Genomic DNA, 24,463 nt, shown 5'->3' with positions numbered 1-24,463 from the left:
TTTCTGTTAAACCAGCCTGTGAAATTCAGTTGTCAGTCTCTTAGAATCCTCAAAAAAGTGTTCACACGTTCTTCGCTGTGTTTCCCCAGCGCTCTGTGACCTGTACAGGTCACCATGGATTTGTATCCATCTGAGACTAAAATTCAGAGGCCTTGGCTGACGCTATGTGAATCTGCACGTCCCCCCAACCCTGCCCCGCTTTCACAGCAGGAGATGCTAAGTGCTGATTGCGTTCCTGTCGCCTGAAGCTGTACGCCATGATATCATACTTCTCCCGAGAAAGATGGATGTTTAAATCAGCATCCTTCAGTGCCCTGGGTTCCTATTCTGTCTGCTGTCTTTTTAAGCCAAGATCATTTCCTGAGATAAAATCACCTCGTGGGATGAGATGATGATTAAGTGAATGTTCATGGAGCTCTTAGCACAGTGCCTTGCATACAGTAAACACCTGGTAGAGGGCATCTGCTGTTGTTATAATCATTAGCCTTTGAAATGGACATTTTAAATACTTAGCATAATGATAGGAAGTTGGGAGCAGGCTTAAATGTGTCATAATGGCTGTAACCTGGGCTCTCCAGCTCCGTGACTTGTGCTTTGCCGTCTTGATCAAGTTGCTTTTCCTCTCCCTGTGCCTCAGTGTCTCCCTCTGGAAGGTGAGATAATACTATTACTCGATAGGGCTATTGTGAGGATCAACTAAGTAAATACACGTGAAGTGTTGAATGTACAGCCCGGTACACATTCAGCACTCAGTATGTGCTAAGTATGTTCAGAAAACCAAGAAAGAAAGAGGAATTCCTACTTCCAGAGGTCAACGTTTGAATTTTTTCCTGCTTTTCTGGACACTGAATTTGTAATTAACCACTTCTTTACCCCTACATGTATAGACGAAGCTTCTGAATTCCTCATCTGCGGTACCTGCTTGCTCATCTCTGGTAGCACCTAGTGACTCATGATAGTTTGGGATTCAAGTCCTACTCTGAGTCTTGAATATTCTCATCTGTGGAAAATAGTAATGCCTGCCTCACAGGGCTACTGAGTGTATCACAAGAGCTAATACCTAGAAAGTTCTTACAGTGTTTGACACATGCAATAAATAAATACGAGGGCCACTTATAATTTTATTTCTTTGGATGGGAAAGCATTCCCTACCATTCCAACAAGGCTTTCAAGGAAAGGAATCCTAACAAAACAGCCAAGTTTATCTTTGAAAAGAATCCTTGACAAGGAGGCCTCTGTATCTCTTTCTGCTATTTTAGACATTTCTCCTTGTGACTGGTGTGGCAGGCGTGATGGTGGCTGTGATTCCTTGGACTGTGATGCCCCTGGTTCCCCTTGGCATCATTTTCTTTGTTCTTCGGCGATATTTCTCAGAGACGTCAGGAGATGTCAAACGCCTGGAATGTGCAGGTGAGTTCCCCGGGGCTCTCAGGTTGGGATGGCAACTCAGCCTGGCTTCCGTTTGTGCTGTAATGGACCAGACCCCTGAAATTCTGCAGACTCTGTCTTCTGGAATTTCTCACTAAGTTAACATTAGGTAATTAGATATTATGGCCACTGTGAGTCCATGTGGCCCTTAAGGCAAATGGAGCTGGTGGCGGGTCAGCTGCAGCTTTGCATTTTAGCACGAGGAGGACGAATTGAGCACCGTGAGGACAGGGGACTGTTTCTGTCTTGTTCATGACATGCTTCCTCACACAGAGCATCTACTCCATAAATACTTTTCTTAAAAATACGATATTTCATCATGCTGGAACTAATGAAGAAGGGAAACGGGATTTTTCTTCTCCAAAAGTTACTAGAAGTGACAAGGAAAGGAAAAGATTAGGAAAAGGAAAGGAGACATCCGGAAACATATGTCAGAAGTAATATATTTGAAAGATACATTCATTCTCATGTTCAAAGATGGCAATTAAGTTGCACTTGTTAAATGCTTTGAAAAGGTAAGTGCTGTTATTTTCAGGTTTGCAGTTATCATCACCAGTATTTGGTGTGGTACCACCCTGTTTGTGGTCCCCCTTCCCCAATGCTGTTCATATAAATGGCTGCTGAAAATAATCCCCTGAGGAGGACACAGGAGGGGGAATCCGTTCCGTACGCATGTAGTTTATTACTCCATTCAACTTCCTAGTTTTAGAATAATGGGAAACACATTTTATGATTAATTATTCTATTCTGCAGGTAATCAGAGAGGATGAAATAATTCAGAGCTTATCTCGCTATTAATGCACAAACATATTTCATTAATATTGAAACAAAAAATTATAAGTAGAATTATTATGTATTTTTTAAAAAGGTATAAGGACAATAGCCAAGAAGGAAGGAAGGAAGATGTTTACATCAGAAATCCCAGCCATGGGTAGTTATTGCAAATTAATACCAACTTAACTTTCTAGAAACCAAGCCAACAAGAGAAGCATACTGATCCCAAGGTTCTTCATATCTACTAAGTGGAAAAACATCTAAATTCATCGAGACAAAGGAGTTTTTTTGTTGTGGTATTTGTGTGTTTTTTTAAAGAATGAATTCTTTTTTTTTTTTAAAGAAGATGTTGGGGGTAGGAGTTCATTAATTAATTTATTTATTTTTGCTGTGTTGGGTCTTTGTTTCTGTGTGAGGACTTTTCTCTAGTTGTGGCAAGTGGGGGCCACTCTTCATCATGGTGCGCGGGACTCTCACTATCGCGGCCTCTCTTGTTGCGGAGCACAGGCTCCAGACGCTCAGGCTCAGTAGTTGTGGCTCACGGGCCCAGTTGCTCTGCGGCATGTGGGATCCTCCCAGACCAGGGCTCGAACCCGTGTCCTCTGCATTAGCAGGCAGATTCCCAACCACTGCGCCACCAGGGAAGCCCCTAAAGTAATGAATTCTTAAGAGGCATTTATCCTAAGTATTTACGTAAAGGATAGTGGGCATCAGTTTCATAAAAGCTGTAGAAAAAACGTTCAGTCATCAAGAGAACCAGCTAAAGCCCCGTGAGGTCTGGTTTTGTGAGGTGTTTGAATGGACTGTGGAGCAGTAGAGTCCAGATGTGTGCGCTGTTCTGCCCGTGTGACTTGGTAGGATGGTAGGACCTGGGGAAGCAGAAGAGGAAGTGATGAGCTCCATCCAGTCTTCTGTGTACGCAAGGCTTCAGGTGTTTTATGATTTGAGGCCACTCACAAAATGGAGTCATTCAATAGTCTTGTTGCAAAGCAGATCTGGTACATTCAAAGAGGAGTTGTACCAGAAGGAATGCTTGACAGAGATGTTTGCCTGGGGCAAGGGCCGCCTCCCATCCATATGAAAGTGGAGAGGAGGGCACCTCCTGAGGCTTTTTTAAAGAATCAGTACAGGAATTCTTCAGTGTTTGTTATGGGGGTTTTGAAAACTTGGGCACAGCTCCTGTGGAGTATTTGTGTTTTCGGCACCCCTAGTAGGCTGTGACAGTGTTAGACCGTAAGTTCAATCTGGATACCCCCTCCTCCACTCCCCCAGATAACTAAATGTGGTGGTCAGTTCATTAGAACTGTTTATGTTTTCTCTCTAGATAGTGGGTCTGTGTCATAAATAATAACACTGCTGTTTTCTCTGTACAGTAAATGATAGTATGTCTTAAGGCCACTGCTAGAGCCACTAGCAAAAAGAAGGACGCCTGATTGCTATGGCCAGACGACATAAACCTGCTTCATTTTTGTGCTCTGAAGAACTACTAAAGTCCTGAGGTTTATTTTCATTTATTTATTTATTTATTTTAACATCTTTATTGGAGTATAATTGCTTTACAATGGTGTGTTAGTTTCTGCTTTATAACAAAGTGAATCAGTTATACATATACATATGTTCCCACATCTCTTCCCTCTTGCATCTCCCTCCCTCCCACCCTCCCTATCCCACCCCTCCAGGCGGTCACAAAGCACCGACCTGAGGTTTATTTTCAGATCCTACTGCCTAGCTGCCACTGGAAGCTTAGGTTAACTTTTGTCATCTTAATGACAAATCTGCAGCTGATTATAATGGGGTTTTTTGGGCATATTTTTGCAAAAGCGAGCGTAGCTGTGGTCAGTCAGGGAGCAGTACGTAAAACCAAGATGAAGTTTGGTTGCCTTTCTCTAGCCAGCTTTATCCATTTGGCAGTGCCTGAATGCTGAAGCCGTATCCAAGGTCACAGACTCACACTGTCCGTCCCTGACAACAGCAGGTTATAGCCTAGTTCACGGCGGGGAATGAAAATCGTAAGGGTCCTTCCTGCCCAGCAGCCTGAAGCCCACCTGTTCCTTGATGTGCAGGAGCCAGACCCTGGTGCTCGTGTTCAGTGTGCTCTTAGAGAAGATGCCAGGAAATGAATGTGACACCAGGCCCCAGACCCACATGAAGTCACTCAAAAGAGAACGGACATTAAGGCCACGGTCAGATTCTAAAAGAGTGATGTGAGTGTCACATGCAGAGTGACCTCCAGAAGCCTCAGGTATCCAGCAGGCAGTTATAAAAACATCCATCAGGTTCATGGAGCGGAGTCAAGACCATTCAGAGCTGCCTTGGCTGCCCGGGTCCTATGGGCAAAAGGGCAATGCGATACCCAGGCTCCGTGACCTGCAAAGAGACTCTTGATGCAGGTTCAGGGGAAGTCCCAGGATGCAGGGAGACAGCAGACTGTCCCTTCACCTTCGTATCTCACCCCAGTCCTGTGCCTGGCACTGTTCCAGTTTGGGGGATATGCCGATTTTATCCCAGCCCTTAAGTTACTAATCTGAGGTGGAGACAGCACATAGATAGCTCATCAAAATTCAGTGTGGTGAGCACTCTCACAGAGAATTAAATTGAAAAATGCTGCTGCCTCAAAAATTAGTGGATAGTACTCAGCCATGAAGAAGAATGAAATATTGCCCTTTGCAGCAAAATGGTTGGACCTAGAGAATATTATTCTTAGTAAAGTAAGTCAGAGAAGGGCAGTCTAAATACTGTATGATATCACTTATATGTGGAATCTAAAAAACAATACAAATGACTATATATACAACACAGAAACAGACTCAGAGACATAGAAAACAAACTTACGGTTACCAGAGCAGGCAGGGAGGGAGGGAGGAACAAATTAGGAGTATGGGATTAACAGACACACACTACTATACATAAAGTAGGTGAGCAACAAGGATTTACTGTGTAGCACAGGGAATTCTATGCAATAACTTGCAATAACCTATAATGGAACATAATCAGAAAAAAACTGAATCACTATGCTATATACCTGAAACTAACACATTATTGCAAATCAACTAGACTTCATTAAGTTTTTAAAAAATTAGTGAACAATTTCCAACTGGAGGGATATCAGGGAAGAATTTGGAGGGAAGCATGTTTGAGGAGGACCTTGATGAATGAGCTAGTAAAGAATTTCTTTATCTAAATCTAGCTGTGATTTGAATTTGGTCAAAGATAGGCTCAGGGGCTTCCCTGGTGGCGCAGTGGTTGGGAGTCTGCCTGCCGATGGGGGGGACACAGGTTTGTGCCCTGGTCCGGGAGGATCCCACATGCCGCGGAGCCGCTGGGCCCGTGAGCCGTGGCCACTGAGCCTGCGCGTCCAGAACCTCTGCTCCGCGACGGGAGAGGCCACAACAGTAAGAGGCCCGCGTACCGCAAAAAAAAAAAAAAAAAGATAGGTTCAGAGAGAATCTTCATTTCCAGGTCATAAAAGTAAAGCTTGGTGTGACCAGGAGTTGGAGGTTTCATGTGGAGGACCCTCTACAGAAGGGGCATCATCCCTCTTCTCCCAGGCAGCCCACCAGGAAGCCCTTTGGCAGGATGTGCAACCACAGAGCACGAGAGGCAGTTGGTTTCCTTGCATCCAGCCTCCCTAACTTTCTTTGTTGTTTGTCTGTCTCTGCTTCGCCAGCACAGAGCCTAGTGTTTTCCCACTTAGCATCTTCCTTCCGGGGACTCTGGACCATCCGGGCGAACAATGCTGAACAGAAGTTTCAGGAACTGTTCGATGCGCACCAGGATTTGCATTCAGGTCTGTAAGTTTCTGGACATGATTTCAAAGGATGGGAGGTGCTGCCTTCTGAGGCTTGAGTCCTTGTCAGGTGGCCTTGCCGGCCCACACCTCTCTCTGCGCCTCCCCAGCCCTTCCTCTCAGCCTCCCCTCTGAACTTCCCTCTTCCGCTGTCACACCCCTGCTTTTCTCCCCTCACTGGCTTGCATTGTCCTTCCATCACTGTGACCTGTGGCTTTCTGTCCCTTTAGGGCAGGAGTCAGCAAACTTTGTTTTGCAAAGAGCCAGAGAGTAATAATTTAGGCTTTGTCTGCCATACTATCTCTGTTGTAACTTTTCAGCTTTCCTGTTTTAGCACAAAGACAGACAAAGATAATACATCAGCAAATGGCCAGTGGCCGTGGTCCAATAAAACTTTATTTTCAGAACAGGTGGTGGGCTGTTTTTGGCCCCCAGGCTGTAGTTTGCGGACTCTCTTTTCACAGCATGAAGGGCAGCAGATGTGACTGAGGAAAATAATTTCCTGATTTGCCGCCCACTTGATGTGTATTATTCTTTGTACCAGTGAAGTTTTTTCTAGGTAGAAATTTCAGAATTTTCTCTAAGTCTATAAAATCCTGGCTCAGTTATCCAATCTTTATTGTATTTTGAAGATAAAGTGGCATTTTGAAAGCCACATGCAGATCCCGCTAGCTGATGGTCGTTTAGGTACTGGCGCGTAAGAATAAACGCTATGCAGGGCCTGCAGTAAGTGCAGAAGGTGCTGGAAACACAGTGTGAGCTGAGCTCTCTGCTACTGGAGAAAAGGGAACAGTTGACATGTGAGAGGATGAGCCTCACTGAGGCCCAGCACTGCAGGAAATGTACCAACGAGACCATTTTTCCATGTTCTTTATTATGACTCTTGCCATCTTGTCTAATATACACTGTTTGGTTCTAATAAATTGTATTATAGCATTTATAGCGTGTGATTCCACAGTGTGGTCCATGTGAAGTCATTTGTGTCTTGATGAGACCTTTTATCTTTTTCTTTTCTTTCTTCGAATGGGTGGAGGTCTTCGCAGCTGTAGCAAGCTGACCTTCTGAACATTCCAGGTAGTGTCCTATAGTTGGGAGGAGAGAACCAAGTTTACCATTAAGCTTTTTGTTCAGCTTAGCACTTTAGGTTTTAGCTTTAGGGCTACTCAGATCTCGGTTTTGGGTATTGAGGTGAGAAAGATTCCCTGTAGGAAAGAACAGTATCCTCCCTGCTGTGTGGGTACCAGATGAGCAGGTTGGCCTGAGTGCCATGAACTCACCATCCCTAACTATTCCATAGGAACAACATTGAATAAGAGACAATGAGAGTAGTATTTAGATTTAAAAGCAGTGGTTCTTAAAACCCATTGCCTTGTGTTTCGTGGTTTCATCTGCAGCTACATTGGACGTAGTAAGTGAAATTACATAATGATCCTTGAAACCGTAATGACAAAGGTCTGAATAATGACATTATTCCTCACCTGTATAATACTGTAAAATGTATGTCAATCCTGTTGGGATTAATAAACGCATCTAACATTCTTTCTAAATTTATAGTGGGTTTTTTTTTTCACTGTATTATTGTCTCAATCAACAGATAGTAAAAGTATGAGTAATACTGTCATTGCATGAAATGATTTAAATATGTAAAGGGGTCTTCTTGGTAAAGTGACAGAAGGAGCTGAGCAAGGGGTTGAGAATGAGACTGACTTTATTCCCCTTCTTCTTCCTCATTCAGCTTTGGATGCTGGTAAGGTGGGCCTGGCGCTGTCTCTCGCCCTCACGCTCATGGGGATGACCCAGTGGTGCGTCTGGCGAAGCGTCAGAGTTGAGAATGTGGTGATGTTTGTCTTATCTTACGGTTCTTAGCTTTTTCAAGTCTCCTTGCCATTAAATGGCATAAAAGCAATTCTTATGTAAAATAGTAAAACTGTTATTTTTACGTCATAGGTAAAAGATTTTTTTACATCCTCCTCCATCTGTTTAAAGTTAATGTAAAATACGATATATATATATCTTTTTCTCAGTCTTACGTGTGCCGTATCAGCAGGTTTTATATTCATTGCAAGCTGTCTTCAAATATAATAAATGTCTCTGTAAGAGGGAGGTTCTGAAATCCTGGAGAGAATATAAGCTAATTTCTTAGGGGTTTGTTTATTTTTGTTTCTTAAGGGGTAATTCCTCATTTTTGGTAAAAGAAGAATTCAGTATTTTGAGGTTTGTTTATTTAATTAATAGGTTCCTCTGTCCCCCATTTTAGCATTTGATCTTGTATGTGTTGAACACCTGAATTTGCTGGTGTCCCTTTTTTCTGGTAGGATAAGCCCCGTCTCAGAATGAGCTATCAAAGGTGTCAAATTAAAGTTGTTTAAAAGGCCTTAGTCAATATGTAAATTATAGTCTCTTTTGAATATTAGCATCTTTTCTCCTAAAGGGAGAGAAACAATAAAAACAAAATCTTTCCATTTCTTTCTTCTAATAGAGTAGAAAGTGATTAATTATTAAAATGAGGTTTGATGGCCATCCAGTCTGCTCATCTATGACAGATGGCCCTTCTGTGGCAACACATTACTGATTGGCGTCCATAAGTATTCTTTTCTTTAACAAAATTCTTTTGCTTTTTATTCAGGTGTGAAAAGTGGATCAATAAAATCTTTGCATACATTTCTCTAATTCTTGAATTTTAATATAATGTTGAAGGAAGTAGCTGTAAAGGACAGTGTTACATGGCCATAAACAAGTTTGCAAATCATCAAAGGCTTCATCAAACTCCTACTTCTGTCCTTTGTGTTTGCTAAGACCTTAGATATTCTTAGCCGTAGAAACGCGGATGTAAAGATAGAAAAGCAGAATGCTTCATGTACAATCTCTGAACATCCATGAACAAGACCTTCCCTTCCTAACTCATGTGATGTCATATGTGTTTCAGATGATTTCAGTAGAAAGAGTGATTGAATATACAGACCTCGAGAAAGAAGCACCCTGGAAATACTTCTTTCATCTTCCACCACCAGCCTGGCCCCATGAAGGACAGATTTTCTTTCAAAATATTAACTTAAGGTACAGCTTGGATGGGCCTCTGGTATTGAAGGACCTGTCATTAATTCAAGAGAAAAGGTTTGTTTAAGCCATTTGCCTCTTTAAAATCCAGCTTAAGATTGAGCACTGCATCTGCTGTTGGGTTCCTTGTCGGTGTGTCAGGGGGACTCTTTGTTCCTCCTGGATGCAGATTAGATCAGTGACACTGGAGGTGAATCTTTCTTGGAAACCGACCATGGAATGGGGATCCCAGCATTTCTTTCCCTGTGTGGGGAGCTGCCTCACGGTAGTTGGTGGGCCCTGGAGCTTCTTTGAAATGCAGAATCTCAGGCCCACCCAGACTTCTTGACTCAGAATCACATTTAAACAAGACCTCCCAGTAAAGTCATTTCTCTCCCATAGGCAATTTTTTAAAAAATTTATTTATTTTTATTTTTGGCTGCATTGGGTCTTCGTTGCTGCACGCAGGCTTTCTCTAGTTGCGGCGAGCGGGGGCTACTCTTCATTGCGGTGCGTGGGCTTCTCATCGCGGTGGCTTCTCTTGTTGCGGAGCACGGGCTCTAGGTGCGTGGGCTTCAGTAGTTGCGGCACGCGAGCTCAGTAGTTGTGGCTCGTGGGCTCTAGAGCACAGGCTCAGTAGTTGTGGCACGTGGGCTTAGTTGCTCCGCGGCATGTGGGATCTTCCTGGACCAGGGCTTGAACCCGTGTCCCCTGCATTGGCAGGTGGATTCTTAACCACTGCGCCACCAGGGAAGTCCCTCATAGGCAATTTTTGATGACTGATAACCTGTGATTTCCAAGAAATGTCCTTTGACAGTTTGCAGTTGAGCTCATGAATCACCTAACCCCTCTTGTGTCTTAGCATGCGGCTCTAGAAAGTTCTGTGCCACTTACCCTACAAATTTACTTACTTTTATATTCTGCAAATCATGCCTTTACACTATAATCTAATTCTGTGTGATTCCAGTGCATTTATTTGCATCTTTTCAGTGGAGTCTGTCTTCATCACAGGCAGTTTTCATCCTGCTGTCTGGCCTTCCCCACACCAGCCTCCTGTGGGCACTATAGGTATTTCACCACAGGCTCGGCCCTGCCTGGGCTCCGAGTCAGAGACAGCCCAGTGTAGCAGTGTATGTGCAGCTCTTTCACTACCTGACGGGATCAAAAATTACTCTTGCTGCCCGAAGCAGGGCACTAGGTCTGTTTGGCCTGTTTCCCAGGCACTAGGTGCCCACTTCGCTGCAGGTTTCTCTGCCAGCGCAGCTGTGGGTGCCAGTTCTTCCTGCCGACAGCCAGCCCCTCTGAGCTCAGGTACCTGTGTCCATGTCTTGCTTTAACTGTCTGGCATAGGATGTATATGGTAGGCCTGTTCTTTTAACTGCAGCTACACCTCTCCCCACTTTCTCTTCTAGCTACACAGAGGGGCATAATAAGCTGCCAGGCCATCCAGGTGATAAGGAGGCCTCAGCAGAATGGAAAAGAGGCCGATGCGTGTATTTGAGTCCCGTCCTGTGACTCACGGGCTCTGTTGTTTCAGGCAGACTAATTAATCTTACTAAGTCTCAGTCTTTTCTTTTGCAAAATGGAAGTGATAGGACCTAACCTCTAGGGTTGTTGAACAACTTAAACAAGATAAGGCACTGCGCAGTGGTTGAGAGTCTGCCTGCCGATGCAAGGGACACGGGTTCGTGCCCCGGTCCAGGAAGATCCCACGTGCTGCGGAGTGGCTGGGCCTGTGAGCCATGGCTGCTGAGCCTGTGTGTCCGGAGCCTGTGCTCCACAACGGGAGAGGCCACAACAGTGAGAGGCCCACGTACAGCAAAAAAAAAAAAAAAAAAAAAAAAAAAAAAAAAAAAAGATAAGGCACTTAAAGCACCAGCATGGAGACTAGCATAGAGTAAATTCCTGGACAAAGATTGTTGTCATTTTCATAGTGTGTAAATGACCGTAACCACTTATACTGTATCAATTGTCTGCCCCATGAAAATGTGAGGTTGGCCATTTGCAATTGTATGTATGGTGGCAGGATCCATCTGTCATGTCTTTTCTCTGCCCAACTTATTGTATACCTAAATAATATGGTAATCAATTTTCCATAAATTTCTCCAGCTTGAGTTAAAAATCTCAGCTCCCTACATAATGCCTCTTTGTCTCAGGACACCACAGGTAACACAAAGGCAAATCCAATACAGATCCTGCTGTCAACACATACAGTCCAGTTGAAAAAATAAGAAAAAGGCCATATTAGCTTTGTAAGATAGAAGGAGGTCATCATTTTTATGGAACTTTAGAACAAGATGGTATCACGTCTATTAGGGTTGAGAGGAGTCCACAGGAGGGGTCGGGGAGAGCATTTCTGAGGAATTAGGCCGGTGAGGCAGACTTAGTGATATATGGTTAGGGTTTCAGCAGGTGGAAATGCATGTGGAAGGCATTCCGGAAGGTGGGACCAGCATGAGCAAAGGCACGATGCCCTGATTCAGTGAATGAAGAACCAGGCACCTGCAGAGCATTCAGGGAAAAGAACTGCCAGGTGTATAGCACACATTTTCACGTTCAGCCGTCACGACTACCTAGTAACCCCAGGGAAGCTGCCTCGTGGAGGTGGAGGATGGAGAGGTTAGCGGGGACAGTTTTGTAGCAGACTTCCCAGGGTGGAGTGACGGGCACAGAGCCACCTTCGGGAGTTTAATCTGAGAAGTGGGTGCACGTGGACCAGGGTGGGCAGATGCGGAAGGCAGGGAGCCAGTAGCTGCTGGGCCTCCAGCAAGACGTCAGGGAAAGTGATTCCACTTTTTGGAATCAAACTGATGTCAAGTAAAACAAAGTTATAACACCTGGGTTTGCGAATGTGCGCCTAGTTTACGAGTGGGAGTAGAAAATGGTATCCGGAATTCCCTGGCAGCCCAGGGGTTAAGACCCAGCACTTCCACTGCCGTGGGCCCGGCTTCAATCCCTGTATGGTTAGCTAAGATCCCCCAAGCCATGCAGCACGCGAAAATTAAAAAAAAAAAGGAAAACAAAATATTATCATATTTCTGGAGGGTAGGTTGGCGCTACTTAACAGCTTCCTCTGAAAATGTTCATACCTGTTTCTTACCAGTTGCACACCTAAGAATTTCTCTTAAGGAAATAATGAAGGTTGTTTGCAAAGATTTAGCTTCAACGATATTTAACAGAGTTATTTATAATAGCAAAATATTGGAGACCATCTACCTATCCGGAAATTGGGGGTTTGTTAAATAAATGATCACATATACTGTAATATTATGTAGCCATTAAAATAAATACTTTTATGAAATACTGAATGAAAGCAGATTACAACAGTATGTTCATGTTAATCCCATTCTGTTTAAGTATATGAGCTTGTATCTTCAAGAACATATCAACATACAAGTCTAGAAGGTAAAAACATCAACATCTTAAGAATGGTTTTTAATCAGAGTGCTGGGGTATAGCTAGAATTTACTTTTCAAATTCATTTGCACTGATTATGATCAAGGAAAGAGTTTCAAAGGAGAGAGACTCAGTGAGGGATCGAGTCATGAAACATTGCAGTAGTTGAATCTGCAGGGCTTGGCACCATGCTGGACTCAGGGAAAGCTGGAAGTAAGGTGGACATTGTGAGCCCATGAGCCTGAGAAAGAAGTAATGAGAGTAGAGTGGGGAAGTCAGAGGAAGCAGCTGTTTTGTGTGGGGCATTGGGTGTTGATCATGTTGAGTTTGACGTATGAAGAGAGATCCAGGGGCAAATGTCTAACAAGTTGGTGTGTTAGTCAGAGGCCAACCCTGGCCTGTTTGAGAAAATAGAATGGGTATGTCACAAAGCACTGAAATAAGACTGTCTCCAAGTGTTTTTGGTGTTAGGAATGTAAACTTACTGATACTGGTGACACTCTCCACGGGCAATTGGAAAAACCCATTGGTGTCCTGGGAAAGACTTCCAGAGTGGATTTTGATAACTGAATGGTAGGAATAGCCAGAGCAGATCTTCTCTGAGTTGCCTTTTTCTTAGGTGCTCACGGTGTGAGCAGCCCTCGGTGCCCCTGCATATCTCCGCCGTTTACCAGGAGTCTACAGATGTTCCAGTTTGCACAGATGATCAGTTTCAGTAGAGCTTATAGTATGGGAACATATGCACATTCTCACAGACACAGTTCTCGCCTGTGTCCTGATGTGCGTTGGTTTACATCTGAGAACACCCAGAAATACAGGCATACCTGGTTTTATTGTGCTTCACAGATCATGCATTTTTTACAAATTGAACATTTGTGGCAACCCTGCATCAAGCCAGTCCATTGGCCCCATTTTTCTTACAGCCTTTGTTCACTCCCTGTCTCTGTTTCACATTTTGGTAATTCTTGCAATAGTCCAGATCTTTTCAATATTATTGTATCTGTTATGGTGATCTGTGGTCAGCATTCTTTAATGTTACTACAACCCAGTGAAGTCTCAGATGATGGTTAGCATGTTTTTTTAGCAATAAAGTATTTGAAAATTAAGGTATGTACATTGTTTTTCAGATATAATGCTATTGTACACTTAGTAGGCTACAGTATAGTGTAAGCATAACTTTTATATGTACAGAGAAACAAAAAAATTCTTATGACTTGCTTTATTTGGAGATATTCACATTTTTGTGGTCATCTGGAACCAAATCCACCATATGTTCAAGGTCTGCCTGTACCCAGAACACATGAGTCATATCTATATACATGCACTAGGGCCTGCCTGTATGCAGAGAATGGCCCATCTATATTACATATATTAGGGTTTAACATAAGGTATAAAATGGCTACAAAATAATAAAACTAGCTAAACTCACTTTTCTTACATTTAATCTCTATTGAGATAAGTTCTTTTTTGAAATGCTACGATTGATTTTACAGACAAAGATTCGAAACTTTGGAGGCATTCAAATGAGAAAATATGAAAAGTTCCCAGCATTCTGATGACATGCTCAGAAAGACTTAGTTCTTCTCTGTTTAAAGCCGTGAGTTTTAAAAATTTGCTGAATAAATTTACAAATGATTGAAAACATGTCTTACACCCCACATCAATTCCAAATTTCTGAATAGAAATGAAATCATCTCTTGGGAAGCTCCCACCACGGAGTTGGGCAAGCTTATTGATAAAAAAGGCCGGTTTCTGTATAGTACATGTTTGGATGCACACAGTTAAAAGCCGGTTTTTACAGTATAGTTTTATTCCCGACCAGCATTTTACCTGCATTATATTGATTCCTTAATCTTATTCTTAATGCACTTAATTTCTCTCTACTTTGGCTTTAATAACTAGACTGAAACTTGCATGTGTCTTTCCAAGGAGCAATTGTAAGTATTAAGTTGTTTATAAAATGACTTTTGAACTGCTCAGATGAAAGGTCCCATATAAGTAGCAAATGTTGTTTGTGTTGTTGATCTCATTATGTGTATTTTGTCTGCTGGATACTGTCTTTTACGACACTGAGACCTGCATCTTATAATTTTAAGATGTTTCCTTTCAAGATAGGGTATAATTACGATATTTAACATCAGGAAGTGATTTAGTTTCTCTACCAAAGAATAATTCCTCTTAAATAGTAGATCCCTGAGAAAATGAGTACTTGTTTATGTATAACACTTCTTACTTGACTTGTTGACATCTCTGTAAAATTACCCACATGATTCTCAAGGTCAAAATGCCTAGAGAGTAGGAATAAAGCTAATTTAAAAGTGAACTTCTTATGGGCCACTTAGGGTGGGGTCTGCAACCCCCAGGCCGCAGACTGGTACCAGTCGCAGCCTGTGGGGAGCTGGGCTGCACAGCAGGAGGTGAGCAGCGGGCGAGCAAGTGAAGCTTCATCTGCCGCTCCGCATCGTTCCCCATCGCTCCCTCGGACTACCGCCTGAACCATCCCCACACCTCCAGCCCCGCCTGTCCGTGGAGAAATTGTCTTCCACGAAACCAGTCCCTGGTGCCAAAAAGGGTGTGGACTGCTGACTTAGGAGACTGCTAGCTTTTTTTTTTTTTTTTAAGTTTTATATATATATATATATATTTTTTTTAACATCGTTATTAGAGTATAATTGCTTTACAGTGCTGTGTCAGTTTCTGCTTTATAACGAAGTGAATCAGCTATACATATACATATGTCCCCATATCTCTTGTTTTGTTTTTTTTGTTTGTTTTTTTGCGGTGCGCGGGCCTCTTACTGTTGTGCGGAGTACAGGCTCTGGACGCGCAGGCTCAGCGGCCATGGCTCACGGGCCCAGCCGCTCCGTGGCATGTGGGATCTTCCACGAACCCGCGTCCCCTGCATTGGCAGGCGGACTCTCAACCACTGCGCCACCAGGGAAGACCCTGTCCCCATATCTCTTGCATCTCCCTCCCTCCCAATCCCACCCCTCTAGGTGGTCACAAAGCACCGAGCTGATCTCCCTGTGCTATGCGGCTGCTTCCCACTAGCTGTTTTACGTTTGGTAGTGTGTATATGTCCATACCAGAGACTGCTAGCTTTTCACTGCCAGTAGATTGATTCTGTTATTTTTAACTCTTTTTGGGACCAGGGGGTCTCAACCAGGGGACATTTGTCAATATCTGATATTTTTGGTTGCCAAAATGTGGGAGGTACTTCTGGTATCTAGTGGGTAGAGTCCCTGGCTACTGCTAAACATCCTACGGTAATACACAGGACAGGCCCCTGACCCCCCAACAATGAATTATCTAGCCCGTAATGTCAACAGTGCCATGGTTGAGAAACTTACAGACTACTCTTTATGTAGAACGTTAAAAATTCATCTTCAACAGCCAGGGTTTCTCCTAGGTTTGTTGCATATTGTGAATTCTTAATCCCGATGGATCTCTTTACAGGTTGGCATTGTGGGAAGAACGGGAGCTGGAAAAAGTTCCCTCATCGCTGCCCTTTTTAGACTGTCAGAACCTGAAGGTGAAATTTCCGTCTACGGGATCTTGACAACCATAATTGGATTTCACCATTTAAAGAAGACAATGTCAGGTGTACCTCAGGTATGCACATCAGAACATTCTCACATGTTCTTTTTATAAGGCACCTAAGTTTAGCTGCTTTTAAGTTGATTAGTTTTTTCAAATTGCATGAAAGTGTTGATCCGTTTTCCCCCAATAGAGCATATTTTTAGCAGCAGGTGTTTTCAGCAGATACTTTCCTCAGATACCAGGGTTTGTTTGTTCTTTCATTTATTTTGTGTGCATGTGATTTAATAACTGACCCAGACAAATTTCTGGACTCACACTTCCTCAGGTGCCACAGTTTTATCCACTGATAACCACAGAATACTGAGAACAAAATGATAAATGATTAGTGTAGCACTGGAGAGGTTCCTATAGAAAAACACGAATTTTAAGTGTCTTAAAGATGGAATTTTGCTGTAGGAAATAAAGCTACCATTTCAAAGGTGATTATCTCCCTGGAAGGCTTTGTGAAACTGTGGAGCTTTGAGGATTACAGGGTGTATTGATGCTCTGGGGAACCTTTTAGAATTCAACCCTTAATAAATGATTAACCAGGCAGGCAGTACAGAATGACGAGGAAGAGCACAGGACACGGAATCCCATCTCTGTGCACCTCAGTCTTCTCCCCCTTACAAGGCAGCTGACAGGACCAACTCTTCGAGCTGCTGTGAGGACTATGTAAGTCAGTGCATGTGGAGTGCTTCCCGTAGACCCCATACACAGTTGCTGTGACGGTGGAGCGTTGAATTGACCTTCTCTTCCTGGGCTCTGATTCTGTTCTCTTTTGTTCTGCTTCTTAAAGACGCATGACTTTCAGGTATTGTCTTAGAGATTGGATTATATGCACAGTAGAAGCTCCTGCCATTCCTTATGGCTCACCCACCCAACATAATTCAGTGAATTTTATTGAGCAATTACTATCCTCCTTACTATGCCTTCATCTGCCATCCTGCCCTGCTTTGACAGCCTTGCTGATTTTGTTTTTTTAATTTTGAGGGTTTTCTTTTAAATTCTCTACAATTATCTGGCCATCAAGGGAAGCTCAGAAAAACACCCTCTTGAGATGAGAAACACAAAGAGGAGTCGACACAAAAAGATCCAGGCAAGTGTTCATCCTGGAATGTGCGTACAATGAGCTCTGTAATGCCTGTTGATTAGAAAGCATATAGAACATGGCACCTAAAGGAAGGAGAACGTGGACTTGTGTCTTATGACTGAGTACAGCAGTTGCTACCTACCCCTGGCCTCTAAAATACCTGGAATTACTGTAAGTATTTTTGAAATCAAGATATTCCTTCCAGACCACAACGAGATGCCACTTCACACCCCTTAAGATGTCTACTATCAAAAAAAAAAAAAAAAGAAAGAAAATAACAAGTGTTGACTAGGATGTGGAGAAATTACAATCCTCGTGCATTGCTGGTAGGAGTGTAAAATGGTGCAGCCACGGTGGAAAACAAATGGAGTTTCCTCAAAAAAGTTAAAAATCTAATTACTATATGATCCAGTAATTCTGCATAAGGTTATAAACCCAAAAGAATTGAAACAGGGTCTTGAAGAGCTCTCTGTACAAGCATGTTCATAGCAGCATTATTCTCAATTGCAAAAAGGTGGAGGCACCCAAGGGTGCATCAGCAGATGAATGGATAAACAAAATGTGGTACATATATATACAATGCAGTATTATTCAGCCTTATAAAAGAAGGAAATTCAGACACATGCTACAACACAGATGAACCTTGAGAACATTATGCCAAGTGAAGTAAGCCAGTCGCAAAGGACAAATACGGTATGATGCTACTAATATGAGGTACCTAGAATAGTCAGTTCATGGAGACAAGAAGTAGAATGGTGGCTGCCAGGATGGAGAAGTGGGGAGTTGTTGTTTAATGGGTACCGAGTTTCACTTTTGCAAGATGAAAGGAGTTCTGTGGCTGGATGGTGGTGAGGGCTGTACAACAATGTGAATGTATTTAATACCACTGAACTGTACACTCAAAAATGGTTAAAGTGGTAAATTTTATGTGTATTTTACCACAATTAAAAAGAAAAGTTTTAAGAGATCCCTTTCAGGAAAACTGGGAAGAACTTTTCAGTACATATAATCCCTGTATTTAAAGATTCCCTCTGGCTATTAAGATTCGTGACTTGGTGATGACAGTAGAAAATAAATGAGTTTAGATTCCCAAGTTTTAAGTTTTGATTGTACCCATTTCTGAAATGGCCAAATGAGACTATTTAGCAGAAATAACGGGCATCTCTCTAAAGTCCTTTCATATTCTCGGATGAAAGGATCTGGAAGCGTGGCCTGCATTATCTTTAACGTTTCTTAATAAGAAAAGGCTGGGGCTTCCCTGGTGGCGCAGTGGTTGAGAGTCCGCCTGCCGATGCAGGGGACGTGGGTTCGTGCCCCGGTCCGGGAAGATCCCACATGCCGCGGAGCGGCTGGGCACGCGAGCCGTGACCTCTGAGCCTGCGCGTTCGGAGCCTGTGCTCCGCAACGGGAGAGGCCACAACAGTGAGAGGCCCGCGTACCGTAAAAAAAAAAAAAAGAAAAGGTTGTATGTTTGTGTACGTAAAGAACTCTATAAATAAAGAAAGCTTGGATGATTCTTGGCTCTGCCGAAAATGTTTGGAAGCACATCTGAGCAAAGACTAAATAGACCTTGACATCACCAGGGTTTGGTTCTATTCCATCAGTTTCCACCCTACTTTTGAGCATGCTCTGTGTACACACTCCAGAGAGTGTGTTTATAAAACAGTGCTAAGCTTTGTATCCATGTAGATAATGATCACCAACCACTGTAAACACAGAACCTTTATTTTCCACTTTTCATGTGTTTGTCTCCAGGGCGCAGCGTTGGTTGATTAGAGGGAGAGAATCTGCAGACACTGTGCAATGTGTAAAGGTCCCAGGAAATCATTCAGGAGGCAGCCAGGGATAGAATATTTAAGAGCGTAGACTGAGTGTCAGTATGACCCACATCTTTATTCCTGTTCTGCCTCATACGAGTGTGTGACCTTGAAGAAGTCACTCGGCTTCCAAGCTTCATAGTCCTCCTCATTCTTAAACCAGGTCTGGGAACTGCTGCCACACAGATGTGCTGTGAAGACGGAAGTGGGTGTGAAAACATTTGTGGCCCATGCCTGGTTCTTGGGAACACTCAGGCGATAGGAACTATCATTGTTCTTAAGGATCAGGGCACTAAACTTTTAGGTATTATTTCTGTTTATATAAAAAGAGTAACACATTTTGGACTGACTTTGCTCTTTAATTTCTGTTAATGTGTCCTTGGTGATTTTCTTTATATTTATTGCTTATAATAGAAACCAAATTGTTTCCATCAGGATTGCAGCCCATATGGAAATTCAAATATGGGTAACACTATGAAAAGTTGTATTCTTCAAATAACTCACACATGCTAGAGTCTAAACATAAACCTATGTTTTTTAATATACAAAATTATCATTTCTAAAAAACAAAACCAAATTGTTTATATAAATTCAAAGTAAAGCAAAAAAAAAAACCACAGTAGGAGTTTTGGGGAAAAGCATTAACAGAGAAATGTATCTAATATTTTCTACCAAGAACAAGAAGAGAGAATATCACTTTTTTGTATTCTTTTGATTTCTGGCTCCCCTCCCACCAGGTTCTTTCCTGACTACCACCCTGTACCCACCTGTACTTTCCAGTTCCCCACCAAGACCTCCGGCATTTTTTTCTCATCCCTCCCCACATTCTCGACTATATTCTTCCTCTCCTTGAAGAGAGGGCCTGTGTCTCTCATTTCTGTTGCTCTAGTGCTTGTTGCAGGCCCTGACAGGTCACACAAGTATTAATAATAAGTCCTGACAATCGCAGAATCCTTAACACATTTTAGCCTCTTTTCCTAATTCTCACAATTCTCTCGTCATCCTTATCTGACAGATTTAAAAACCAAGGCATTGTGAGTTTACCCCACTTACCAAGTCAGCAGCAGAGCCAGGATTCAAATTGTGTGTGTGTGTGTTTGGTTTTTTTAAATTGAAGTATAGTTGATTTACAGTGTTTCAGTTGTATAGCAAAGTGATTTTATATATATAAAAGTTATATATACGTAAATTTTTCAGATTCTTTTGTAATACAGGTTACTGCAAGATATTGAATATAGTTCCATTTGCTACAAAGCAGGACCTTGTTTATCTATTTTATATATAGTAGTGTATATTTGTTAATCCCAAATTCCTAATTTATCCCTCCCCATCAATTTTCCCTTTGGTAACAATTAGTTTGTTTTCTGTGTCTGTAAGTCTATTTCTGTTTTGTAATTAAGTTTATTTCTATCATTTTTTTTAGATTCCACATATAAGGGATATGTGATATTTGTCTTTCTCTGTCTTACTTCACTTAGTATGACAGTCTCTAGCTCCATCTGTGTTGCTGCAAATGTTATTATTTCATTATTTTTTATGGCTGAGTAATATTCCTGTGTGTGTGTGTGTGTGTATTATTTCTATGTCTTCGCTATTGTAAGTAGTACTGCTGTGGACACTGGGGTGCATGTATCTTTTTGAATTAGGGTTTTCATCTTTTCCAGATATATCACCAGGAATGGAATTTCTGGATCATATGTTAACTCTTTTTTCAGTTTTTTAGGGAACCTCCATACTGTTTTCCATAATAGCTGCACCAATTTACATTCCCACCAATGGTGTAGGAGGGCCCCCCTTTCTCCACATCATCTCCACCATTTATTTTTTGTAGATTTTTTAATGATGGCCATTTTGACTGGTGTGAGGTGGTACCTCATTGTAATCTTGATTTGCATTTCTCTAATAATTAGTGACATTGAGCATCTTTTCATGTGCCTGTTGGCCATCTGTATGTCTTTGGAGAAATGTCTGTGTAGATCTTATGCCTATTCTTTGATTGGGTTGTTTGGTTTTTTGATATTGAGCTCTATAAGTTGTTGTATATACAGAAATCTGTTGCATTTCTATACACTAACAACAAAATATCAGAAAGAGAAATTACGGAAACAACCCCATTTACCACTGCATCAAAAAAAAAAAAAAAAGAAAACCTAGGAATAAACCTACTTAAGGAGGCAAAAGACCTGTACTCCAAAAACTTTTAAGATTCTGATGAAAAAAATGGAAGACAACACAGATGGAAATGTGTACTGTGTTCTTGGATTGGAAGAATCAATATTGTTAAAATGACCATACTACCAGAGCAATCTACAGATTCAATGCAATCCCTATAAAATTACCAATGACATTTTTCACAGAACTAGAACAAAAATTTTTTAAATTTGTATGGAAACAGAAAAGACCCTGAATAGTCAAAACAACCTTGAGAAAGAAGTAAGAAGCTGGAGGAATCACACTCCCTGACTTGAGGCTACACTAAAAAGCTACAGTAATGAAAACAGTATGGTACTGGCACAAAAATCAGACCCATAGATCAATGGAACAGAACAGAAAGCCCAGAAATAAAACCACACACTTATGGTCAGTTAATCTAAGACAAAGGAGGCAAGAATATACAATGGAGACAAGACAGTCTCTTCAGTAAGTGGTACTGGGAAACCTGGACAGCTACACATAAAAGAATGAAATTAGAACATTCTCAACACCATATACAAAAATAAACTCAAAATGAATTAGACTATTAAACACCTAGAGGAAAACACAGGCAGAACACTCTTTGACATAATTTGCAGCAATATTTTCTTGGATCTCTTAAGAGTAATGGAAACAAGAACAAAAATAAACAAGTGGGACCTAACTAAAAGGCTTTTGCACAGCAAGGGAAACCATGAACAAAATGAAAAGACAGCCTACGGAATGGGAAAAAATATTTGCAAATGATGCAACCCACAGAGGATTAATTTCCAAAATACACAAACAGGATTCAAATTTAATTTATGGAGATTTCTGACTCCATAACCTGAGAAGCTAACCACTCTGCTAATGACTTCAACGCACTGTTGACCGCTGACACAATAGAACTGCTTCATATCGTGATTTCAAGTGTGTGTGCACGTGCGCACACACAGAGAGGAACAAAGATTTCACAATATTACTCTTGCTCTGTACTCTGATATCTTCTATTATATCAGTTCTGTTCTAGTTCATATAAAAGACAAAATGATGGTCATGAGGTACAAAATGGACATCATGATCCATTGGATGTGCCTGCAGGTTGACAGACACCACCCCTCACTGTCCCCCTGTTGGGCTGGGCTCCCGGTCATTGTTAGCACTACGCCAGGAGCTTCACTGTTGTTCCAGATTCTCAGGGGAGCCCCACAGGGTTAGCCCTGTTTTCCAGTTAGGGAACTGAGTCTTGAGGACATTAATAACTTACCCTGAGTCAAATAGCAGTAGAATCAGAATTTAAAACTGTCTGACTCCAAATTTATTTCTTTTCAATAAATGTTTGTCGAACTTAATGATGTTCTCATCAGATGTTTTCCCCATTTTTCCTACCACCCCATTCAAAATGATTCTCCAAAGCATAACAAAAGTGAGTAAGTATAGAGCAAAGAGGGAAGATACTACTCCTAATGCTATGTCCCTCATTTGGAGAGTATCAGTTTAGAAATGTGTTATTCACTTATGTCATGGTCTAATAAGTTCAGGAGAAGATACTCAAAATCTTACCCAAAAGAGCCAAGAACGCTTTCTCTTTACAATGTCTAGCTGGCTGTGGAGGTGGAGAAAGTCTGGTTGTTTGGTTACTTGAAGTTACTTATCTAAGTGCAGAAAACTTACATCCCTCTTCTTCTAAAATGAGTAGGAAGCAGTGTTGCATGTGTCTCAACACCCTGATTTAGGGAACCTACGAAACTGCGAGCAAACTGCAGAGGGGAGCCCAGTGCTGTTGCTTTGAGTCGCCCCGCTTAGGTGGGCCAGGCCTCCATCATCTTCCCTGGCTCCCTGTGATCCTGGGAGTAGCAGCGAGCTTCCAGGATGTTCTCTCTCCCAGGCTCATCGCCGTCACTGCTGACCCCCCCGTGAGCGTGTCGGAATTGGGGGAGATGTGATAGCAGCAAAGACCTGCATAGGAACCAGAGGCAGGGGAATGGTGAGGACTCAGTCTTGGAGTCCTGAGGGGAACTTTCAAAAACAAGTACTGTATTTGTAAGAATGAACTCCTCAAACTGTGTTCAAAATTTCAGGAATAAGCAGAAAATGGAAGCACTTCCTAGGTAATTTCCTTAGACAAAACAGGTAGATGAAATGTATGCAGCATTCGTGCTCACCATCTGAAGTAATGAAGTATGTTCCCCAGAAAGAACACCAAGGTGAGATGATATTCGGGGAGTAGCTTGCTTATCTGAAAGGATCTGGAAAAATGGATTTCAGAACCTCTTTGGATGATCTCTACACCTAGAGCCCTTGTCCTCTTGGCACAAAGAAAATGTTTTCAGTGGAAGAGGGCTTCCGTGCAAATGCAGTATTTATGATCGCAGCCCAAGGGTTGGCACAGATCAGCAGCCATCATCGTTATCATGATTAAACAGATCGATATTTTGTATTTAATAGGTTTTATTTCAAATCAAAGCAAAAAGCTAAGTATTTTTTTTAAATAGCCCACTCTGCTCTTTTGGTATTTACATTCCCTGAGTTTTCTTCAGTGGGTTAAAGAAGGTGAACCACAGCTGTCTCTTTAAGACTTCTCCCTGGTTACCTGGTTTTCTTTCCCTTTTTTTCTTGTTGCGAACAAAACTGAAAGAGAGAAGAGGCAGATGTGCTGTTACTAGTAAAGAAATACAACTGGATTCTAGCCTAATGCAGTCGGCCCTTTGTCTCTGACACTGAAGTCTTCATTAAATCCCTTGAAACTGCTCCCTGGAGCCCCTGGAAGAGGACTTAATGGGACTTAAATTCTCTTTCCTTTGTTGGCAAAGGATCTTCTTTTCTTCTGAGTGTGGATGATGATCAGTTCATTCAGAGGCTACAGGACTTAAAAAAGGAGAGCAAGAGGGAAACCAAGATTTAAAGTGGTTTCAGATGATTCCCTTATTCGTGAAACAGGTACACTAGTTGACCCTTCAATAAGGTCCTCCAATTAGAAATGAGAACACACCTCTTAGGAAACAGCAGCAGTAGCTGCTTTTGATGATAGATTTTAATAGAGGGCAGTTTCCCAGTTTGGCACTGAAACAGGGCAAACTGTTGTGTATTATCTGCTTAATTTGTAACCACTTGTACTGCTTTTGCCTTGATCCCAACTTGTTTTACGCTTAGAAGGTTAGTGGGTAGGGTTTCTTTTTAAGATAATGAGGGTCTTGTCTTCTTCCAGCAGAGTATGCAAAAGATCCAGTAAGACTACAGTTTTCAGTCTTGCACTTGTGTTGAGGGATGATCAATTTACTACATTAAATGCTCTAATTTAGAGTGGCCATTTTTGGGTCACACGCCTAATATGAACTTGTGTTATGTTAGTAACAAAGGAAAAAATTACGAATATGGCAC

At 42.0% G+C, this 24,463-nt stretch overlaps 1 protein-coding gene across 1 annotated transcript in view; it reads left to right on the top strand.

Annotated features, from left to right (window-relative positions):
* The window catches only part of LOC309835743 (ATP-binding cassette sub-family C member 4-like), a gene marked incomplete at its 5' end in the record, with an annotated part of 121,253 nt that overhangs the window by 55,183 nt on the left and 41,607 nt on the right, over window positions 1-24,463 (top strand). The window contains 5 exon segments of the mRNA XM_082675358.1: window positions 1,260-1,410; window positions 5,870-5,989; window positions 7,725-7,825; window positions 8,916-9,107; window positions 15,878-16,033. Of these exon segments, the coding sequence (XP_082531484.1) occupies window positions 1,260-1,410; window positions 5,870-5,989; window positions 7,725-7,825; window positions 8,916-9,107; window positions 15,878-16,033 (720 nt within the window).

This window comes from Grampus griseus, assembly GCF_964374135.1.
Source record: "Grampus griseus genome assembly, chromosome: 18".
NCBI classification, from domain to species: domain Eukaryota; kingdom Metazoa; phylum Chordata; class Mammalia; order Artiodactyla; family Delphinidae; genus Grampus; species Grampus griseus.
The sequence above is the reverse complement of the archived record's forward strand: the minus strand, read 5'-3'. Positions and strand labels throughout refer to the sequence as shown.